Here is a 22119-nt window from a genome sequence, read left to right as displayed (position 1 = left end):
ATTGGGCTGGAGGGTCAAAACATCTAATAGGCGTATCGAAACAAATTACGGAATGTTCATATTCGGGTATTTTCTGTCCACACCAACGGGTCTGGCGTGAGACCTCTCTTAGAAATAGTAGCGCTTTTATTACCGTCAACACCCTTGCAGCAAAAGTCACGGTGGGAAACTTTAGTCCCCTGAGGACACCCCTCACTGGTTCGGAGTGACCGGAATCACAACGGATAGGTTTTGGCCTCCTCCTGCTCCTCCCCGAGCGCGAAAATTTGGTCCTGCATTCATAAATTTCCAACTTTTATTGCGGCACGTCTTATCTCTATTTTCCTTTGCTTTTCGATGGCTTAGACAACAATTTAATTGTTTCTTTGCAAGAATAGGAGGTGATTTTATGCTATGCAACAGCTCGCGAAACATTATCAGCGTTGACGCGCATAAGTGTCCGTTCCATATGTATTTATATGTATTTAATACGGCGATATAAGCACGTGAAATATTAGATGAAGCAGGGTAGAACCACTGGGTGATAAACTACGTGTTGTAACTGTGTTTGGTGGCCCTTTTTCTTACCAAATTTAACGCGCACTTATATTTATTTACCGCCTGCTAATCAGCATACTAACAAGCTGCTCGTACACCACGGCAACATGCAATCCGCTCGCCTAGTGCGGGCTTATCAAGATTCACTAACAGCGCTTCGTATCTGCCAAAAGAGAGAGAGAGAGAGAGAGAGAGAGAGAGAGAGAGAGAGAGAGAGAGAGAGAGAGAGAGAGAGAGAGAGAGAGAGAGAGAGAGAGAGAGAGAGAGAGAGAGAAGAATCTGCGGGAGAATGCAAAGCCTTGACCACACGCTTCCCAGTCGTGTCAACGTGCGGCTCGGCAGCAAGGTGGCAGCATTTTATCGGCGCCCCGTTTATTTTGGAGGCTTCCCCCAACCATATTAAATTTCTGCATGACTTTGTTGCAGTATGTAATAGATATACACGCAAATAACGGTATGACACACGTTTTTAAAAAGTTGTGTTCACGGCCGCTGAAGGCGGTGTGCGCCGCGGGACCGACCCAGGGTTGCGCGGGTCTGCCGCGGATGGCGCTGCACTCGCCCGGCAAACTTCGCTGTCCGGAGCCTATAGCATAAATATTTTGGCACTGGTGAAAATGGTCAACCTACAGTTCGGCCATGCACTCCATACGACTCGTTAACCCACGAAGCTGTAACTTAAGGCCGGTGTTTGTGTTTAACTAGGCTTACTCGTTATAGTGGATTAGAGTCTTTGATATGCGTTGTGCGCTTGTGGTGTTTATCCTTCTTGTTCCTGCTCGTGGCGTCGCTGTTCGCAAGCTTCCTGCTCCTCGGATGTACAGTCTGTCAAAATTTTGTAGGTCACGCCAAACGTTTCTCGGACACAAATAAGTCAAAGCACGAGCTTAACGTTTACATGTGACGAAAACATTTTATGACAGTAACAAATAACGATGTTTTCTTCGGCCTTTCAGAAAAAAACGTTTCAGCCTTGCTGAAGAACTAAGCTTGTACTCTGCATTATTGGCGGACTATACACTTTCGCCCTCTCTTCGAAAATTTTGTCAAGCACTGTACGTATGACGTGTGGCCTACTATTTTCAAAATAGCGTGTGGCTGGCGTCTGCCACTGCCACGTGAACGCTGCTCCGCCCGCACTGCCGCCGCCCCTGCCCGCCATTTTCGCTAGACACTTGAGGCTATAGCTCGTCGCTAACGCACTCTGCTGCGAGAGCCTCTTTCGTGTTCCCTACGATGCGCCGTTCTTTCAGTGTCGGTAGATGCGAGGGTGTAGCTACTTCATCTACAAACCCAGCCAAACTGTCTCCCCTTACTTCTAACTCATCGAGCTGGCTTTATCGCGCATGTGGATGGAGTTTCCCCGGAGGAGTTTTCTACTTACACGTGACCACAAATTTGTTCTTTCTCATAGCCATAAAAAGCTCCGCTTCAAAAGGAGTGGACATCTGGTTCAGCCCTTGGGGGACATTTTGTTTGACAAAGAATGCAAGGCGGCCAATAGATGCCCTGTTTCCGCAAAACAGATGCGGTGACTGGTTTGGCTTCTTGAGCTTCATATACAGAATTGGCGCCAAACTGAAGGTCCGGTTGGGGTATGTTTTTCTTTCAACAGGCAGCTATGTTGCAATATAGCTCTGTGAACGTGCGTGTTCTGTAGCAGCGCCTTCTTCAACACTTTACTGGGTCAAAACTCCGCGACTTTCTCCTGACACGGACGCCAGCATAATCGTCCTCGTCAGGCAACGAGCACGGTCACGAAGCGGCCTGAGGTTTCAGCTGCCGGATCCAGCTACAGGGACTGCCGTGAGCCGGTTTGCTGTGGGCGAGGGGGGCAGGGACAGGCTTGTGATAATAGGGACAACCGCGCTGCATCACTTAGGCCGCCTGCGACCTGCGATAGTGAGTGGTTGTCCCTAAATTTCTGGCGGCGGATTTCCTCCTGCAATCGGTGGCAGTGTGTGGCGTGGCCACTTCCGCAGTAAAACAACACCTTTCCTAACCCCCAGCCTACAGCCGCCTATACAAAGAGCAATGTAGATTTTCTTGGAACGAGCAGGCCTGTCCCCAGAAACCACAAGACACATGATATACAATAACAACTAGGACTCTAGAGCAATGGGAGACGGTGTTTCTCAGCTCCGACCACGAGACTCAACGCAGCCTTGTCCAACAGGCCGAAGATGACACTAGGGCTCCCGGTCTTCTTTCCATGGTTGCTCCATTTTCAGCAAGAGGATGCTAGTAAATACTTTTTGGTTACCATCACGGAGAAAATTCATAAATTACGACAGGAAACAGTACAATAAAGTTTATTCGTTTTCTGTGGGGAAGGACGCGACAGCGGTTCACATCTTCCTATCAAAAGGCTAAATATTCAAGTTTTGGTAAAGCATTCAAAGAATAAGAAGGATTTAAAACGGGCGCCCGTTGCACACCATGTTTTATCACTTTCGCTGCTTCATTACACTCCTGCGCCTCTTATACAGTGCCATACACACTTCACACCCCTCTGCAATAAATCTAAAGGTCTCGTAGACTACTGAGGCGTTGCACTTTAACCGACGGCATTGCTTGAAGCCTTCGAGGCTTTCATGCAACGTCAGGTGCCGGATATTAAAAAGAGCAAGGCAAATTTAGATTTTTACCGGAAAGTAGCGCTGTACGGCGGTCTGTGAGTGACTGATTCGTCAAGACTGCAGGAATTCCGTCATCTGCATGAAATTTAGTTCTGTTGCTTGGGTTCTCGTTTGTCTCGATGGCTGAAGTGCACTCAAAGGTCATATAAGGCACTTTTGGAGGAAACTAGGGCGTCGGAACGGCATATGAAATCACCAATGCTCAAAGGAGCCGCTATGTATCCAAGTTGCCACACTGAAATTTCCATCGCCACGACTCTTGAAAAGTCGCCAGTTTGGCGACAAATCACCAGACCTGGCAACCCTGCTCCTGACCGCCATCTGTCGAGGAAGGAGCCGCGAACTATGGAGTTTCATAGTAAGATATACTAGAGGGAAATCTGGCGCCACTGCCTGGGGGGCCGCGCTTCAGTGAGCGTTCCTTCATGTACCGAGCAGGCACGTTCCACTTGTCATTAGCATGGTTCAAGAACAAGTTTAAAAGTTGGCTCTGGCTGCGAAAAAGCGATGGTACTACTGTATAACGATCATTCAAATTTGTTTTGTTATTTTAAATTGAAGCTCCAAAAAGATGTATATGTTAGTGATTATTTAGAAGCTTCATGCACGATGAACAAGAAAAAAATGTTGCCCTTGTTTGTTGATTTTGGCTTCGAGACAAAAAAAGAAGCCATATGGGTAGCAAAGCCAAGTAGGCGAGGAACGTCGCCAGCTGCAATGGCGTCGCCCATGGCGGCCCACGATTGCAGCGCCATATTTTTCTGTAGTATATATTAGTATAAAACACCATGCCTCGAACACTCCTCATCGTCCCCTTCTCTTCCAGAGTTTTGCCAAAATAAAGTTTATTCATCATCACGAAGGTCGCTCGGAAATGGCACTGGTGCGTAAAGAGATCGAGCAACTTCCAGAAGCATTAGGTTTCATACGTATAGCCGTAGAACTGCAAACCACGCCAGCGAAGCAACGATGCAGCCAAGGGAGCATTAACTAGACGCTTTCCCAAAGTAGCAAACGAACAACACCAGAAAACCAGAGAGCATCTTTAAAGTGCAGAAGTAGCGCTGGGAGTGCATGAACGAATTTATTTGCTGGCTCCAGAGGAACAAAATGTTGCATGTAAGAATGGCACGAAGGCGAAGCCAGAATAGGCTGCTTTATGGGCTACCTGCTTAAACACTACTTGCAATGGCGTATTACCATCAGTATGTACGGCCCTGGCCCAAAGATATTATAAAAAGGCGTGACTACAACCAAGTTTCAAGAGAAACACGCTAAATGAATTACGTGACACATCACGTTGTGGAAGGTACAACATGCTGCAGCGGATGTACTATGGCAATAGAAAGCACCAATCTTTCCCCACGCACGAATGCCGCAGCACGGATCCAGAAACAAAACCTGCCGGTATGAGCATGAATTAGCGAGACATTTTTATTGTCGAGTAATTCCACGCAATTCGTCGACGTAACGAATACCGCACCGTACGTTTCCCTATGTCCTGTAGGATAGCTGCACCAGCTGTCCATTCGCTCACTGCAAATAAGAAAAATAAGCAAGCAACTTGTCACCCAAAATGAAACTCATTTGCGAATCTGTGATAAGGTTAGATATCTTGGTGTGGTTTTTTCTTTAACTTTAAATTGGTCTGAGCACGTAGACAGTTGCTGCGAAAGCATCCCGCCGGCTGTATTCTTGACGGGCTTCTTAGGCTCGAATATCAGGTTAATTCGTACAAGCTGTGGCGGGCTTGAGTACACGTCCCTGTTTTGGCATCGTGCTTGAGCATGGAATAGTGCGTACCCCGTTCCACTTCACTGGGAAGTGGAATTTATGCTCATCTATAGGGAAGTATTGCCTCGGCGCTCGATGCAGCATTCGTGCAGGCCTTGTCACCAGGTGGTTGTTTCCCAACAGCGATCCCAGTGCGTGTTTAGAGCAGAACGTTTTTAAATTTGATACCAGCATTCTGGTTTATATAATATTACGGTCAGGCCGTATGTAGTGCTTGCTACAACGTCATTGATTACGGAAGTTTTTCACTAATGCAATATGCGCTTGCGTCGTACGCTGGACGCACTTAAAATTTTATTTCGGCTCCGGCAACTTCACATTAATTTGCTCGCCATCGCTTGGGCAGTTTGCTTTAACGTATTGGCGAGCTTGAGCAATGCGCATTGGTAATTCGGTCAACTCCTTGGTTATTACCGTACCGCAGCTTTTTAAGAAGCTTCTGAAGGCGCATCGCTCGTACGCTGGGCGGACCACTACGGTGTTATTTTTTCGACGTAGATAACCATAACGCTGCTACGTCTGGCCATTTCGACAGCCCTCGGCTGACCAGCTTTTCATACAGACGACGTCTCTTCGGCGCTGTGGGATGGGGTTTTGCTGAAAGGTGAGACTTTTCGCACATTGCTCGCTTCTTCAGCCTACGGATATTGCCTTGACCGCTGACATTTCGTTCTGTGGCTTCGAGCGGGAAATCCGCAAGGCCGTTACCAGCTTTATCCGTACAACTCAGTTCTTGCTTCTCCAGCCGAGATTATTGTTCTGGTACCATGCGCTGCGCTTTTTAAATTGCATCGCTTCTTTGCTTTGTGCAGCATCATTTTTGCTTCACCGTCCTAGGCTGACGCTCTGCGCTTTCCTGTACGGTTTCGACAAGGGTACGGATCCCTTGCGACGGAATTAGCGTTGAACCTCTTTGTACGAAGCTTGTGACGGCGCATTAGTCACTCGTAACGAACGCGACTGGTACCTTTGTGAAGGTAAAGAATTTTTTTGCCTGCCGACAATGCGATTTTCGAAATCAAGTAGCTTGTATTATTCGCGGGCGGGAGTCGTCTCGGCAGTATACTTTCCTTTCGGAAGCATTGCGCAGCATTTAGACAGGTGCGTTTCTCGGCTAATTTGCGAACTATTACACTTAGGTTGTTTCACGTGCCATAATTATCGGGCCGGTGCTAATTGCGGTGATACGAAAGGGTCCTCAATTCTTTTCAAAAGTCGCTGTGGTTTCGGCGATGCAGACTATCATACGTCTTCCACCTTTTTCAACTGCGGTAGCACATTTCTCTCATCACAATCATTGGGTGAAGCAGCTTCCACGAAGAAAAAAAAATCGGGTGAACATTCCAAGTGATGAGGATGCAGCTCCGCTGGGAGTGACATTTCGATAGAATAAAGGAAGATAAAATGAGGGATAGCACACTCGGGCAAGTCTGACACCGGTCGTGGTCTGAATTTAGTAACTTCGTCAAGATCATGTGAAAGCCTAGGCCGCGGCGGCCGGTTTCCTGATGGAGGCAAAAAGCAAGAAACGCCTGTGTGTTCGAGATTTCGGTGCACGTTCTCCCAAGCGGTTCCCTTAAGATCCTAAAGCGGTCAAAAATAATCCGGAGCCCTCCACTACGGCACGCCTCATCGCCTTTGTAGCGTCAGCTCGTTAAACCATATAATCAAATCGACCAAAGTGAACGCCTGCCACACCAGAATATCGGGTGGTTAGAATCAATTCGAATCAAGGGAAAGAGATTAGGCGCAGAATTACTTCGGATCGGAGAGCATTATACGAACACTAATCAACCGCACGCTATGGCTGTCACTAAAAAGAAAGGTGCGCAGTTAATGAGTAGACCCGGTGTTGACGTATATGGAGAGAGTGTCGGGCGCTCATCAATACCCTCAACAGAAAATGCAAACCGCACTTGAGAGTCAGAGAAAGAATAATGTTCGAGCAACGCAAAAGCATCGAAAACGAGTATCAAGCAAAGTCGTGTGGAGGACATCCTACCTCAAATTAGAAGAATGAAGTGGAGTTGGTCTGGGCATGCGCTGCGGAGTATTAACAACCGGAGAATAGACAGCACGCCAACGAAGTCAGCACTGAGAGGGAGATCTTCATGTTACTTTTCCAATAGTTCTGTGTTATAAATGCTAACTACTGTCAGTACGACTACTGTCAGTACGTTGTGTTTTAACTGCAGCGCCAGCGCACGAAGGTGTCGTGACGTTTGGATGTGCGCCGGCGAATCTGCGCCGTCACCACGGATTATTCTACACTTCGTGTTCTGCAGTTGGCAGTTTTTGTGTTTCCCGCTAATCCTTGCAAGAAATTTGGTTCATAGACCATTAAGGTGTGATATTTGCAAGTTGGTGTTCCTGATCCTATAGTGACAGCAGGTAAGCCCTGTTTGGCTAGATTACGTCATCGAGCAGCTTTTTAGTCACGTCATGTACGGTCACTTCTTTCCTTTTATGCTTAGTTTCAATAAACTCTGATGTGGCCGGCTCTAATAGGTCTCTATCTCATTTGAAACAATTTCAGGGTGTTCGTAGGCAATTAACATGTCAACATGACATCGATTCCTACTCTTTTTCCGATATTTCATGTAACCAAAGAAATCCGAGAAAATGCGTTTAACACAGGGCTAATGTGGGGCGAGGTATACTTCTGGGTCCTTTGCGGACAATTTTTTGGACATGACTTGCAATGATGGCTACACCCTGGAAGTTCGGCTGTAAATTATGGACGTCCAACAGCCAGACGCATGGTTATCCGAAGGAGGCCATGGTTGATGTAAAAGAGTTCGTTTGTCTTGCAATAGTGTGTCCGCAACAGCACTCACAAAAAATTTGGAACCCTGCCGCTTCCTGTGAGACACAGCTCGATAGCTGAAATTTGTCTGGAGGTGCCTGGGACTGCGCAGAATAACGAGACTAGCGTACATTTATAGCAAATTACGCTGCACGTATCGAGTGGCCTTCCGCCACTGCGTTAGGCTGCGGCCGCGGTGGACTTTTGAAGCGAAAACTTTCTTATTGGGTACGACGGCGACCTTATCACAAACCAATGCATTTCCCCATAGACCGATTGGTCGACCGAAAAGCTCTGGTAACATCTCTGGACACACGGCACGTGCGCGAAACCGAGCGTCTATTGTGTGAAAACGCTTGCTTGAAAATCGCGAAAAAGCAATGGTTGTAGAAAAACAATACACGCATCGGAATGTAATCATAAACCACGTATCGGCATGCATTTAGATAATTCGTGGATGCGTTTTCTTAGTGCTCAAAAAATCGTCGCATGGGTTCGTTCTGCGTTCGTGATTTTGACCATTGAAGGTTTGACGATTGATTGAACGCACTTTAGGCGAAGGTTGGACGCAGTTTATGCTTTAGCGCTTCTCTCAGCGTTCGTTATGAAGGAATGGTAAAGTTTGCCTTCGTACACAATTGAGATGGTTACAGGTTGCGACACGAAGGGCATCAACATAACAAAATATTCAATTATGCAACCTGTCTGCGACGTGAAATTCGGCGTTCCTTGGCGTTCAGGACCGAAGAAGTGGAAGCGGAATGTGAACAAAGTCAGAGACCCATAGTTATCGGGACCTATTTATGGTACTCCGCCGACGTGTCATTTCTAATTGCAGGAGCCTAGGTAGCCATGCGTGTGCATATCAAATTCAACTGATGGCAACAGATTGCTTTAACGGAAAACAGGCCCAGCAAAAAAAAACCTACCTACCCTCAGACGTTTCGGACGGGGACCAACCCTCTTCAAGCATGAACTGATTGTGCAGTTCAACACCGTGAACTACAGTTGTGAAAATAGTCAGACGGGCACAAAAAATGCTAGTAGAGAATGACAGATAAGAGAAGTAAGGGGTATAGAAATGGGAAAGACGAAAACTAGCAAAAGTAAGACGAGTCTCTCAATGGCATCCGCGAAGTCGTCAGCAGCGGTCACACACCGCCAGCCTCTATGAGCACGATCCGCGGTCACTTAATCCGAAAATATTTACGCCCGTACTCTTCGGACCGGTGCCGTTCCAGGAAAAGGGGTCCCTGTTTCCCTTTACCGCGAGCCATTTCGCCACTCCACGCACACTTCCCATTCACCGCCTTGATATAAAGCTAAAGGGCTATAATATAAAATAAAAGCCCAACCCGTACCACATACGTATCACGGGTGACGCCAATTAAAAATAAACAAACTGGACCGAGGTCAACTAGAGTTTTGAAGAGAAGGAAATACCCACCGAAGTGGAAAATAGAAGGGAAAAATGCTACACAGCGACACCACAGCCAGGAGAGCGGGCCCGGGGAGACTCCCCTGATCTCCCCTGGGACGGTAGCAGGAAAGGTTGGGATGAGGGATGCGGATGCTGGTAATAAGGAATGGGTTATGGGAAAGTGGGTGGGAATGGGGACAGCGAGGTTTTTGTTCTAATCCTTAGATGTCTGACTCCTAAAATAGGCCTGAAAACTCAGGATCGGCGTCAGACGGTTCCAGTTGGAATTCAGCGGACCCCACTAAGTGTTAACCATCTGAGCCCCAACATCGAAGAACAGGGAGAACCTGCGACGGAGTGACGACACCTAATCTCTGGACCCCTTTCACAACCAGCCCCCGGCTAACACCCACCAGGTCCCCCGAGTACTCAAGAGACACCTGCCCAGCCTACATAGGTACTAATCCCCCTCGTCTCGACGGTTTCGGATACTGGTAAAGCTAAATGTCCGACAGACGCGGTAACTGTACCCTGTATGCATCCGTCGATCCCTATGTGCACCTGAATCACCTATCTCCATAGGAAAGCCTATGTGACTTATAGGGTTTCGGTGGACCTCTAATGTGCTCCTATGACAACCACTCAGCCACCAGGGAACCCTCATCATACGGGCAGCAGTCATCAGGTGGAAGGAGTAATCCTTATAGAGTACGACTAGCCCTACTCCCGATACTGAGGACGAGAAGCTTCCCTAAGAAGTGAGCCAATCCCTCTTTCCTCGGTCCTAGCAAGTGCGCGCCTCCTAGACTGGTCGCTACTAAAGGCCAGAGACATTGGCCATCATGAGCACCTATCGAAGGCCCTGGATCCTGTTGTCCAGGAACCTTCGTGTCGGCAGCGAGCAGTCGTGCCCGCGTGGGGTGACTGCGGCGGACCCTTAATAAGGGATCCTTTTTCACCGCTTTTATGCCAGAATCCCAGAGCCAACCTCGGTAGCCACCCAGGCTGTCCGGGCTTGCCTCCGCGTCCAGCATCGGCTCTGGTGCAAGGAACTGGCCCATACAGTTTAAGGGAGTCGCTGCCACTCCCTTGGGGTTTTGCATCCCCGGGTGAGTCCTGGCTCTCACCCACCGCTGCCGTTAGCAACCGACCAAAGCTAGGCAGCCGAAACCGCCTTTGCCCAGCCAGCTGGCAGGGGGACCACGAGCAGGTGCACCGCCCTGACACGTGCCATGACTGTTAAGTGGTTGCGCAGTTTACGCTTCCAAGGAGTTAGTCGGAGAGTCGGAGAGAGCAGTTTCCCGCATTATGCCAAACGAAACCGCGAAAGTGTTAAAGCAAAAATAGGGCAACGTGTTGGTCTTGTTTTCTGAAAAAAAGATACCGATGTGCGCTCAGTACTAGAACACGCTGCTGCTGCGTGGGATCCTCACACCAAGGTACTTATTAACAAACTAGAAGCAATTCAAAACCGTGCTGCTCGCTTTGTCCATGGTTCGCTCGGCAAGAATACCAGTGTTTTCGCAATAAAAAAAGGCACTGTCTTGGGACTGCTTACAAACTCGTCGCACAGTATGTCACCTACTATACTTCAACCAGATAGCTAACGAAAAAACAGGTATTAACCGCCAGATTTATTTAAAACCGCCTGCCTACGTATCAAAAAGGAGAGACAATAGCGAAAAGAATAGAGAAATTTATTGCTGCGCCTCGCGCTTTAAATCATCTTTTTTTATAGGCACAATTGGCGATTGGAATAAGCGTCCAGAAAACGTCGTTTGCGCATCTGGTGTTAGATTTGACACCGCTCAAAAGTATTACCGCCATGGCGACATTAAAAATGGTGTTTCTTGAATTGCCGTGAACGTGTTCCTGTCAATTATTTGTTTTTTTTATTCATAATTGCTGCTGCGTGCTGCTGCCCACTGCAATGTTTAATGACCGTTGTGGAACGTTTTATAGAATGTCTATTTTTTATTTCGCCTTTCGTCTTGTTTTCCTTTTTTCTCTTATTTTTTTGCCCTCGGTTCTGTTGTATAATGTACACTGCTCGTTGCTGCAGCTTTCAAAAGATGCATCTGTTGATTTTTATTTTTGCATATTATGAGATTCATGATTCCGTTTCTGCACTGTAAACTTTTTATGTATCTCCTACAACTATGCCCCCCGGGGCGAATGTAGTAAGCTGAATAAATAAATAAATAAATAAAAAATCAGTACGAGCATCTTATTGCCACTTAGGTTCCAAGGCTCCCTTGATAAGATCAGGTTGTCTGTGGCAGAAAAGTAAACGAAAGGCAGGAAGTTAAGACGAGCAATTGGGGAAAAGACGCCAAAAGGGAGAAACGAGCGTTATGATTAATTAATGAAATTTATGATCTTTCTTCGAGCAAAAAAAAAGGGTCAACATAGCCAGAAAGGACATTTCAACATGGTGCGTTTACTTAAAGTGCGCTTCGTGTCTTTGAAGTTTGCGCACGGCATTTCAAAGCCCTAACCGGTTCATTATTTGCCACCAGATCGGCACCCATCCGTACCGGGAGCTAAGGCAAGGGCGGATAGAGTGCAGAGATGGCTTTGCTTTGGAAGTAAATAGGAACCCCCTTTTCTTGGAATTCCGTCTGCTCGAAGAGTAAATGTGCACACGTTATTGACGCGCTAATCTTGGCTTGTGATACGAAAGCTGGGTGGTGTTTGCGACCACTGCTGACTTCGCTGACGATGTCACTCAGATCTCCGCTTCATTTCTGCCAGTTTATTTTTTTCCCCATTTCTCTGCACGTTACTCCTCTGTTCTTTATTTCTTCCCTCTGTTTCCTCTTTTTCATCCTGAACTACCTGTTCTCCCCATTGTGTTGAAGTGTCGAGCACTCTACAGTCCGCTATCGTTAAGAAAGGATGGTTCCGTCTGATACACGGAATAGAAGAATGATATTACTGCGCCCCTTTCGACGTTCGAAAACATCACGCGATATTAAGTGCCATGTTGTCTTATGTGTGCTTGAGGGCTTACGCCCGCTCGTGCCGATGTGTGTATGTGTGGGCACGCGCGCGCGTGTGCGTTCGCGCGAGACTGCGCATGTGATTTGTGCGTTGCTCGAGCGGGTGCATTGTGTATGTGCGGGTGTTGTTTGCATCGGCACTAGACGAATAGAGAAAAAGGAACCGTTCGTAAACGTATAGGGACACCTAACCAATTCCAAAGATGTGCAAATGCATGATTGCTACTTGTAGCGTAGTGTGTGGCTGCGTTATGTCGCTGAGGGTGGTGTTGCGGTGGTTTGGAGGAACGTTGCATCGCTGCAGCAGGTCACCTTGCACCTTTGACTGTGTTGTGATACTGTCGGCCCGGCGTCGGCAGTAAACGGGTGCAGCCGAAAAGCTGTCGGTGTCTTTGTCATTTACACGTGGTTCCGCGTGGGCCCAGGTGTTGCCACGGCAGGGTGCGCTCCTTGGTTGGAGTTTCATTCATTATGCACTTACTATGGAGCTCGTCACAGCCTATTGGAGGTACTACGCAAGCTTTCATTCTCTGTTCATTCATAAGGAATGCACCATGAAACCCGTAGTAGGAAATAGAAATTTGTTGGGCAGCTTTTCTGATGACTTCCAGGTCACAAGGGCGTTTTCGCGAAAGACCATGCAACGATTTAGTTGGCAAATAGGTATCACGCTGAACCAGCCAACTTTAATGCACACTAGTTATATTTCGCACCATACGATGATTAGAATTATGCAAACACGTTATGTGGAATTATCATGTAACAGATTAATTAAAAGGAAGTACGCGGCACGCCGCAGTGAGTACTGTTAAATATGGTACAGAAAACGTAAAAGCCGAGTGGTAAGGCCCAACAGAGAACATGCCTCGATATCAAGAGAGACAGAAGTTATAAGCGGGTGGGAATATCAGAAGAATGGAAAGATCAAACGAGACAAATTATCCTACAACGGCGGAATGTCAACCTAGACAAAAGGTACAACCAGAAAGATGGTCCACTTGGGCATTTTTGGTCTCGTTAGATCTTTCAACTTTTGGAACGTTGGGGTACTGATTCACAAGATACGTGTCGGAACGCCCAACGAGACAGAAGATCTGGACGGGCACGTGAATGGTAAGACAAAACACCCGAGAGGCCTAAAGGTCTTACCAAGCCTAAATACTCAGCGAATACAGCGTGGCGAAAAATCTAACCGTGCTAATTCATCTATGGAGAAGGAATATACAAAACAGGGTCAAATTGCAAGGTTGGTAAAATGTTGGTTAGGCCATTTATTGCGGCCGCTCCGATAATTTCGTTTCCTTCCCACTGACTTATCCCCTCCCTCCCCCCCCCCCCCCCCCGAAATATCAACTGAGTGATATACAAGGCGGCAGGAGCAGGGCAGTTAATCCTGCTGGGCTTTGTGGGATGCTAATCACCGTTTAGCCCTTATCATATCGGTGTCTCTGAATTCTGCTTCATCGAAGCGTTTTTCTAGTAAACAAGACAATTACGTTCTTTTTGTCGCCTTTGTGTGATAAATTTTAGTTATATAAGATTCCAATATCAATTTCGTAATCAAGACGAGACTAAATGCAGTGTTGTATGCAATAAAAACAGCTGACACTTCACCAAGTGGCTAAACCAACCCTGAAGACTTATTGTTTTAAAACACCCCATTATTCAACGCTTTTTCATCTTTTGTTCAACATCAAACCGTGATTTTTTTATACAGAAAGCTGCCATTTCTATACCTTGTTTTTCACTTTTTCGTCAAGCAGTAGATCACGTTTGCTTCTTGAAGAGGGGTCGACGTTTCCCGTAGGCATTCCGAGCAACCAAAGTGCTGCCGTCTAGAAGCACTAAGCACCTATGCACGATTAGCCAGCTTGGCTGGCAGCGTCCGGATATGTTCTTTAAAAGGTTGCTGCCAGCAATACTGAAGTTGTGTCACTCCTTGTAGTATGTAAAAAACGCGTATAAGGACAGTGAAAAGGGCAAACAGTTAGCGCGTTCTCGCAATCTTCTTACGGTATTTGCGGCTATGCCAAATATTGGACCGAAATCGAAACTGAAACTAATCTGCTGTACATAGCAAAAGAGCCTGCTTGTACTGTTGAACAGTTAAAGCTTTTGAAACATGAAAACACATTAACACATGTCCTTTTGAAACACATGTGATCAGCAGGAGTTCGTCCATGAAATATTTTTTACGTGTTTTAATAGTCGTCTCAGGAAACAGACCAGGATTCGCATGTCAGAAATCGTTGTGCCGGAAAGCGCATGAGACGGCGATACCTTGGGACAAATTCTCTAAAAAGAGGTGTCGTTTTGAAGGATTAATCTCCTGTATTCACGATGTTCCTATTTTTTTCAATAAGTAGGGACAGGTGTAGAAGCGAGTGGTTGATTTGCCTTTTCCTGTAGGCTTCGTTTTTTAACACACGTTTTGAAGCCTTGGGCCTTAACGTATTTGCTAGGGCCACATTTCTTCAGCTACAGGAAGTGGTAAGATAGTGTAGAGGAGGCGGGCTTAACTCGCATACCAAGGTCAAGGTTCCGCGGTCAGCCATCCCATCCTTCCAGAACTAGTTTCAAACTCAATTACTTTACTTTTATTCCCTTCGTGCCGCGGAAATTCGGTTTGCTATTTATCACTCATGGCCACGACGACACCAAGTTTTCCGCGCATAGAGATTCTTCTCAACTCAAATACCTAAGGTTTATTTTATTCGCTTCGTTGGAAATATCGTGTGTCATTTCTTTGTATCGCTGATTACGACGCTATATTTTGGCCGTGCCGCGCAAGTTATTGCCATCGCACTAATGCACGAATTAAGGCGGGCTTTTGGTAGATTTGGCACTACATTTCACCGCTTGTAATGCGCGAAATGTTTGACTATAGGGACCACGAAAAGACGACACGGATAGGTGCTACTCTGAACAAATATGTAGTACTTTAAGAATTCACATGTTATAGCAGAAATTGTGCGCGCATCTATAAAATCTAGAGGGCAGAGAGCACAATTTCAAGTCTCATGTGAACAAATGACAATGTTTTGTGACTCATCTTGTGTCCTGCTATACCCTAAAAAAACTTTACCAATCCTTCTTAATGAGTTGAAAGAAGTGCGGCAGCTTTCTCACATCAAGATCTTTGATAAAAGTGTGTCCAATCGATCGTCAAACCTTGAAAGACCCAAATCGCAAACGAGGTGCGAACCCAAGCGACAATTTTTGGCGCAATAAGTACACGCATCTACGAATGACCTAAATGTATACGTGCATGGTTTATGAGATAAAGGTACACTATTGTACTCGTTCTCCATGATCTATGCGTGTGTCATCTTCTACAACCATTCCTCTTTCGGGATTTTCAAGTAACCGTTTTGACACAATGGAAGCACAGCTTCAACCACGCGCCGTGTATCCGGAGTTCTTATCAGGGCTTTTCGATTGGCCAACCAGTCTATGGATAAATGCATCTGTTTTTTGACAGAACGCCATCGGTCCAACTAACAAAGCTTTCGCTTTAAAAACCACGACGACCCAATAAACAGGCGTCTGGGTCAATTGGAGGGGTTAATCGGCGAAGAGGCCAGCGAAGGAATTTCTTTGGGCACCACAGAAGCGTGGCATGCGCACACCCACGTTACCGCGGCGGGTCAATTTTGGAACTTATACAATATCTCTCATGAGCTAATCGGCATGTTTAGGTTTTGCAGTATGCGCAAGGGATCTTTTAAACGTTCAGATAAGCGCGACTTTGCCAATTTTGCTGAAAGAAAGTAATGTGACAGACTGTTCACTTTTGCGAAGAATGGGATACAGCTTGAGTCATGTTGCGGACAAGTTTTGAGGGTACAAGCAAAGGGAGATGGAAGAGGGGGGGGGGGGGGGGGCGTGGTAGAGTTGGGAAAAAATGCAATTCAAGGTAAAAGCACTATACGTGTGGGTTGTAGTGTCTTGGGGAAAAATCACTCTCAGGGTCCTAATTTTGATGTACTGCAAACAATAGGGAATGTGGTCGAGGAGCATTATACGCATGTAAGGAAGAGCAGTACATTGTTTGCTGGCATGAACTCGCTGTCTATTCCTCGGACGTTTACCAGTACTTACAACTTTCCCTTATAAGAAACGGTGGCCACATACATGGTAACGTTCAGGGTAGTTTTAGATGTCTGAAGAGGGTAGCCGCAGTGGCGGCTCCACTCTCGAGAGTGGGTTGGGATTCTGGTAGACCGGTCAAGTGGGCGTTTTTTTTTAAGAGCAGGTGCCTGTCTTTTCTGCCCTAATATTTAGGTTTAAATCATTAGCCAGCTGGACCAGCAAGTTTTACTCTGTAAAATGGCACTGCACAAGAAACTAGCATTCCAAATCTAGTCCACTAAGTTCCTGAGCAATTCCCACGATCCGGTTAGGCGGAAGCAAGTTGTACGCCGGTCTGGACAGGGGGGGCAGCGTGGAAGTGGTGAAATAACCGAAGGCCGATTACCTAGCCTCGAATCCTGGGTTGGGGTGCACAAGCCAGCGATTGGCACATGGGTCGTAGGCTTCCAAAGCTGCACGTGCATGTCCCTCGCACCATCCTCCCACGACGAACAGCATCTCGTAAGGCATGCGCGGAAGCCAGCGATCTGGGTTTGAGCCGCCGCAGTTGTAGCAATAGTCCACCATATCCAGCTTGACGCCGTTAGCTGCACGGGGAGTTTCAAAGTTTATTAAAAAAATACAATCATGTGCGATTACACAATGTAAGTATACAAGATGAGGTTCCAAGGTAAGAAACCGCGGGCGGCACCTGCCATGCTTCTACATCATAAAAAGCGAGCATGCAAAAAGACATATTTGGACGTTAGCAATCCATTAGCACGTAACGGTAAAAAAAATTTAGTGGCGATACAGAGACACTTCAAAAGCAAACAATAGTAAAGTATACATACAATATTGCTCAAATCTATATACTGCAGGAACTAAATGAGAGTAAATCATTCGAGAAAAAGAGAAAAAATATTATGATACTTATTGCGGAAAATGTGAGTGTTTTCCATAATTTGTTCGTTCTTTGGGCAATAACAAGTTATTTTGAAACACAAAAAGTTGGACAAGGTATTCATAAAAGCGAACTATACTTTGGCTTCCTCAAAAAAAAAGTGATTTCCAAACCATTTTTTTTTACCTACTAAACCTGGATGTTGGAGGAGTTTATTTGACGGAAAAAGCAATAAGGCCTTTGTATTCTTGTCCCTTTTGGTATTCAACTTTGTCGTAGTGCACATGAAGACATAACCAAACGTAAAGCAGGATGGTGGAGGAGCACAGGAGCTTTCCCTCGTCCTCTCTGATGTACAGTCCCATCGCATTTGTCCCCCATCATATTTTAGCGTTAGGTTTTTCTTTTACATTTTCAGGGTGATTTCTTTCCTGACTTTGTAAACGCGCAGACTGCGGTCCCTGCTGAGTAAGACCATCGTTCGCTTCTTATTATAAGACCAAACAACACAACGGAGAAAAATGACAAAGGCGATTTCTTTCTCGCAACTGCACGTTCAATCGATAGAAACAAGTATATACGCGGGAAGATTCTGCGCGTGCTATGCGCAGAACAAGCAAACGGAAAACATGACTACACTGGCTACCCTAAACAATCAAAATCTCGCGAGCGACATCAAGTGTAGTGCTTAACAAGAATGCCCCTATATAAGAAATATCAAAATTTTCGTGCCATCTACCTACGCATCATTTCTAAGTACACCATTTTTTGTCGCTGAAAGTCACAGTTGTACATAGGTCGGCATACTCACTCGTGAGTACACTCTTTTGTACTCAAACTCACGAGTGAGTACGATGACGATTGAGTACACACCCAGAAAAAAAAGGTGAGTATGATGACGAGTGAGTACAGGGGTAAGTCCACTACTCGTGAGTACAGTACTCATGAGTACACTACTCATGATTATGAGTACTCATGAGTACAGTATTCATGAGTATGAGTACTCATGAGTTTGAGTACTAATGAGTACACAGTACTTAGAGTACACAGTACTCGTGAGTACACAGTACTCATGAGTACACAGTACTCATGAGTACAATACTCATGAATACTAATTTTGCAAGTGTTTGCACTCTTGAGTATATGCACTCATGAGTACAGTAGGGCAAACAAGTTTTATCACGAGCTCGAGTCCGGACGCGCGTGTACGAGTCGCAAACATTTAGCGGTGCCGCTGTGCAGCTTAACAGTCAAGGATGGCAAAATTAGACAACGAAAACTGCACCTCCCCCATTTCCCGGTCCCTGTATGGCGCTGTAAGCGTTTCTCGGCGGTCGCTCGCAAAGGGGTCACGGTGAACAGGGAAAAACGAGGGGGTGAGGGCCCGGCGGGAAACGCGGCCGCAGTTGCTCTACTCCTATGGCACTTCTTGATTGCCGCAGTTATTTTTGTTGACGCAGCCTGTGAACGCGTGGCGGCTTCATTGCGCTTGCTCTCTTCCAGTTGTTTTAGGGGAGAGGCGGTGGAGGCTGCTAACAACGCACGTACTAAGCGTACTGAAGTCCCTCGTTTTCGGTCTTCAGAAGTTTTCGTAGACGCTTGTCACGCTGTGTAGTCGTTTCGTGAGCCGAACCGCTCATTTCAACAGTCGCAGTTAATTTACGTAACTCGCGTCAAACCGACTGCGTGGTTTGTAACGTTTGTCCCACCGAAATTGTCCGCACCATTCCGCTGTGCGTATTCAAGCGACAATTTGGCTGATGTACTTGCGCCCATATGGTTTTATTAGGTTCCCGTTTTGAAATATTTTGCTCAGGTTCGCTAGTAATATGGTCTCGTGTAGTGCTATTTACAAGTTAGCATATAGCCCCACCGTACAGGCGTGGCGGTGGAATTTGCCCCAGCAATGGAAATAAAATATCCGAATACCCCTAAGCACGTTTGTGAGTTGTGCATCGGACATCATAATATCCAATTGAACGCGTGCGACGCCTTGTTTCGCCTCGCATACTTTGTTTAGCCTCGCATAATTAGTTACACATTTTATTTTTTTCTGTTTAGCCTTTCATTCGAGCCACGACCTAGCTAAGATGTTGCAGTCGACAGGATCAGGATTTGAGGCCATGAGAGGACGAACGGACGAAGAGACGAACAACGTGGACGAACCGCACCACGACTAGGAGAGTGCGGCACGCAGACGTGAGACACCGACGCACTCCATGTCAATGGTGGTCGACACACTGCTGTCCTCAACGGAACGCTACGTCCTATGCTCTGCGAAGAAACTGCAGTTCGTGAGCGCACTATGATTACGAAGGCTACCCTGCTCTGGCCGTAAGGACGACATCGTTTTGCGTCTTCTAGAGGACAACGGAGAACGTCGCCATCTCTCCAAACGAACGAATGTGCCAACGCTACTTCAGGCTGCTTCCGACACCAAACGGCAGAGACCCTGCAAGCGGCGCTGTTTGAGAGGAGAGGAGGAGGAAAAACTTTCTTAATGTACAAGACAGAGTTAAAGAGAGGGAGAGGCGGTTAGGCCTTTCTTGCGTGGGTGGTCTTCCTCAGTCCGGGATCCCACTGGTCGAGGCCGCCGCCCGTGGCCGCTGGACGAGAGCCCGCTGAACTCTAGGTCCGAGCAGCTGGACGGGGCCGCCTCCTAGCCCTCCCTCGTTGGCTTCACTTTGTCTTTTAACCCTGGATTATACTGGCAGGCCCATACCATATGATACGTGTCTGCCCACTGACCGCAGAAGTTACACGAACCCGAGAAGGACGGGTTGATGTGTTTGAGCATTGCGGGGCTGTAGAATGAGCCCGTCTGCAGCCGGCGAAGGTGGCGCTCCTCAGTTCTATCCAGGCCCTTGGCGGGCACCGGGAACGCCCGCCTACCGTGGCGCAGGTATGTTTGACCTCAGAGAATGTGGTTAGCGGGTAAGGTACAAGTGTATACGGTCAGAGCCTGGGAAGTCAGAGGAACTCCGGGGGAGAGACGCTCGGGCGGCTGTGTGCGCAGCGTCGTTCCCCTCTACTCCCTGGTGGCCAGGTACCCATAGAAGTTGTTTTATGGTGTCGGATATTTCTGGATTGGCATTCGTGAGAATTTGTTTTCTAGCTAGGAGTGCTATCCGACCGCTGATGAAATTTCGGCAAGCTTGTTGCGAGTCAGACATTATGTGCGTTGCGTCAGAGTGAGTGGCGGCCAAAGCTATAGCCGTCTCTTCAGCAAACTCAATTTTACTCGTTTTCAGCGATCGCCCATCCACCTGTATTCCCTCATGCAGGAACGCAACCGTACAGATGCCCTCCGGTGTGGGCCCCGCTGCGTCTACATAATACACGCCTTTACGGGTGCCATATTGTTTTGTTATGGCTGTTGCTCGGGCTTGCCTTCTTCCTGAGTTTCGGTCAGGATGCATATTACGGGGCAGAGGTTTAACGATTAGTTTGCGGCGCCAAGGGGGAGAGATGTCCGCTCTGTCTTCAGTGGTAGGGGGTAGAGCGATGCGGAGATCTTCAAGGACCTGCCTGCCAGTAGTTGTCATTGACAGTCACATGATTTGACTCGTGTATTGAGCCTCTACGAGCTCAGTGATCGTATTGTGCATCCCGAGCTGTGTTAAACGTCGGTGGACGTTTTAGACGGGAGTAATAACAAATGCAATAACGCCATTGCCCTTAACAAACTTAAATCCACGTGTGAACAAATCAGCCGCATGATCGGTCGAGTATAAGGCAAACACCGGGGCGTCTCCAGGAATGCGAGACGCTCCGCCTAGTGGAGGCCTTCGTCATCAGCCGCGTAACATATGCAGTGCCCTATCTCAAGGTACGACAAAACGATCTTAAGAAACTTGACAATATGATCAGGTCAGTTGTTAAGAGTGCGTGATGATCCAGAAAGTTTTCTGAGACAACTGGCGAGGGCCGGCCGCACGTTTCCCACGGTGCCTGGACTGCACGAGATCCGGACATAGGCAGAATGCACGACGACACGCACATGAACGATACGACGCATGCAAAATTGTGATTGCGTGCTCACCGGACCTCTCCCAGGTAATCGCCACGATTACGGAAACGCATCGAAGGTCAGTGCATTTCTGGCGAGATAACGAACACACGTTGCTCTGCTACATCGCCCACGAGCTACATCGCCCACGCGCAGGTCATTCCAGCAACGAGCAACGAGGCGCGCAACGTACGCAGCGTGCACGAGCCAGAAGGCACCACGTTCCTGGCACCCGCTATTCTGGTACAGACGTACACGAACTGAACGCTGAGAGCACGGAACGCAACGGAGCCAGTACGTACATTTTTCGCTCGTGCTGTCCTGGCGCCGGTCCACGCAACCAACGACATCACATCCGGATTGGTGGATATGGCCACGACAAGCGAACAAGACCCACGGCGGCCGAAATGCACCATACGTGGCGAACAACCGCACACCAATTATAGGGGGTTTCCTAGATAAAACGAGACGCACAGCGCACAAAACGCACCAGAGGCGACCAACGACATCCAACTTCAACCAGTGGAACTGACCACGGCGAACGAAATGCACAGCGCACGGAACGCCACCAAACCAGCACACACGGAGGAAACTACTATTCGCGACATCCTCCGCTCCCACTGCTGCTATCCGGACTTGGCCAGCGAATGTAACAACCGCAGAAATCACCTGGCCACAAGCAACAATAGACCCAGCGCACGCAGTTCAACCCTACCGGAACGCACGAGCTCTCCACACCCGCTGCTCCAGCCCGACGTCCAGCGGACGAACGACATAACACTCGTGCAGGTAGGTCCATCAACTAGCAACGACACGGCCAGCGCATGCGGCATGGCCGAGCTAGAACGAACAAGATCCCCGGCACCCACGCTCCGACCGAGACTCACACGACAAACACCATTTCGTACAAGAGGACGCAACCGCGAGCAAGCGGACT

At 47.5% G+C, this 22119-nt stretch overlaps 1 protein-coding gene across 1 annotated transcript in view; it reads right to left on the bottom strand.

The window, feature by feature from the left end:
* LOC144149528 (kelch-like protein 23) overlaps positions 1 to 22119 on the bottom strand; it is a 178529-nt gene that overhangs the window by 70174 nt on the left and 86236 nt on the right. Inside the window, exons 5-6 of the mRNA XM_077681184.1 lie at positions 16676 to 16877; positions 4582 to 4712 (exon numbers count right to left, since the gene is read on the bottom strand). Of these exons, the coding sequence (XP_077537310.1) occupies positions 4582 to 4712; positions 16676 to 16877 (333 nt within the window). The remainder of the gene's footprint in view (positions 1 to 4581; positions 4713 to 16675; positions 16878 to 22119) is intronic.

Source organism: Haemaphysalis longicornis, unplaced genomic scaffold, assembly GCF_048455015.1.
Source record: "Haemaphysalis longicornis isolate Haplotype H1 unplaced genomic scaffold, Haemaphysalis longicornis Haplotype H1 scaffold_1, whole genome shotgun sequence".
Taxonomy (NCBI): Eukaryota; Metazoa; Arthropoda; class Arachnida; order Ixodida; family Ixodidae; genus Haemaphysalis; species Haemaphysalis longicornis.
The sequence above is the reverse complement of the archived record's forward strand: the minus strand, read 5'-3'. Positions and strand labels throughout refer to the sequence as shown.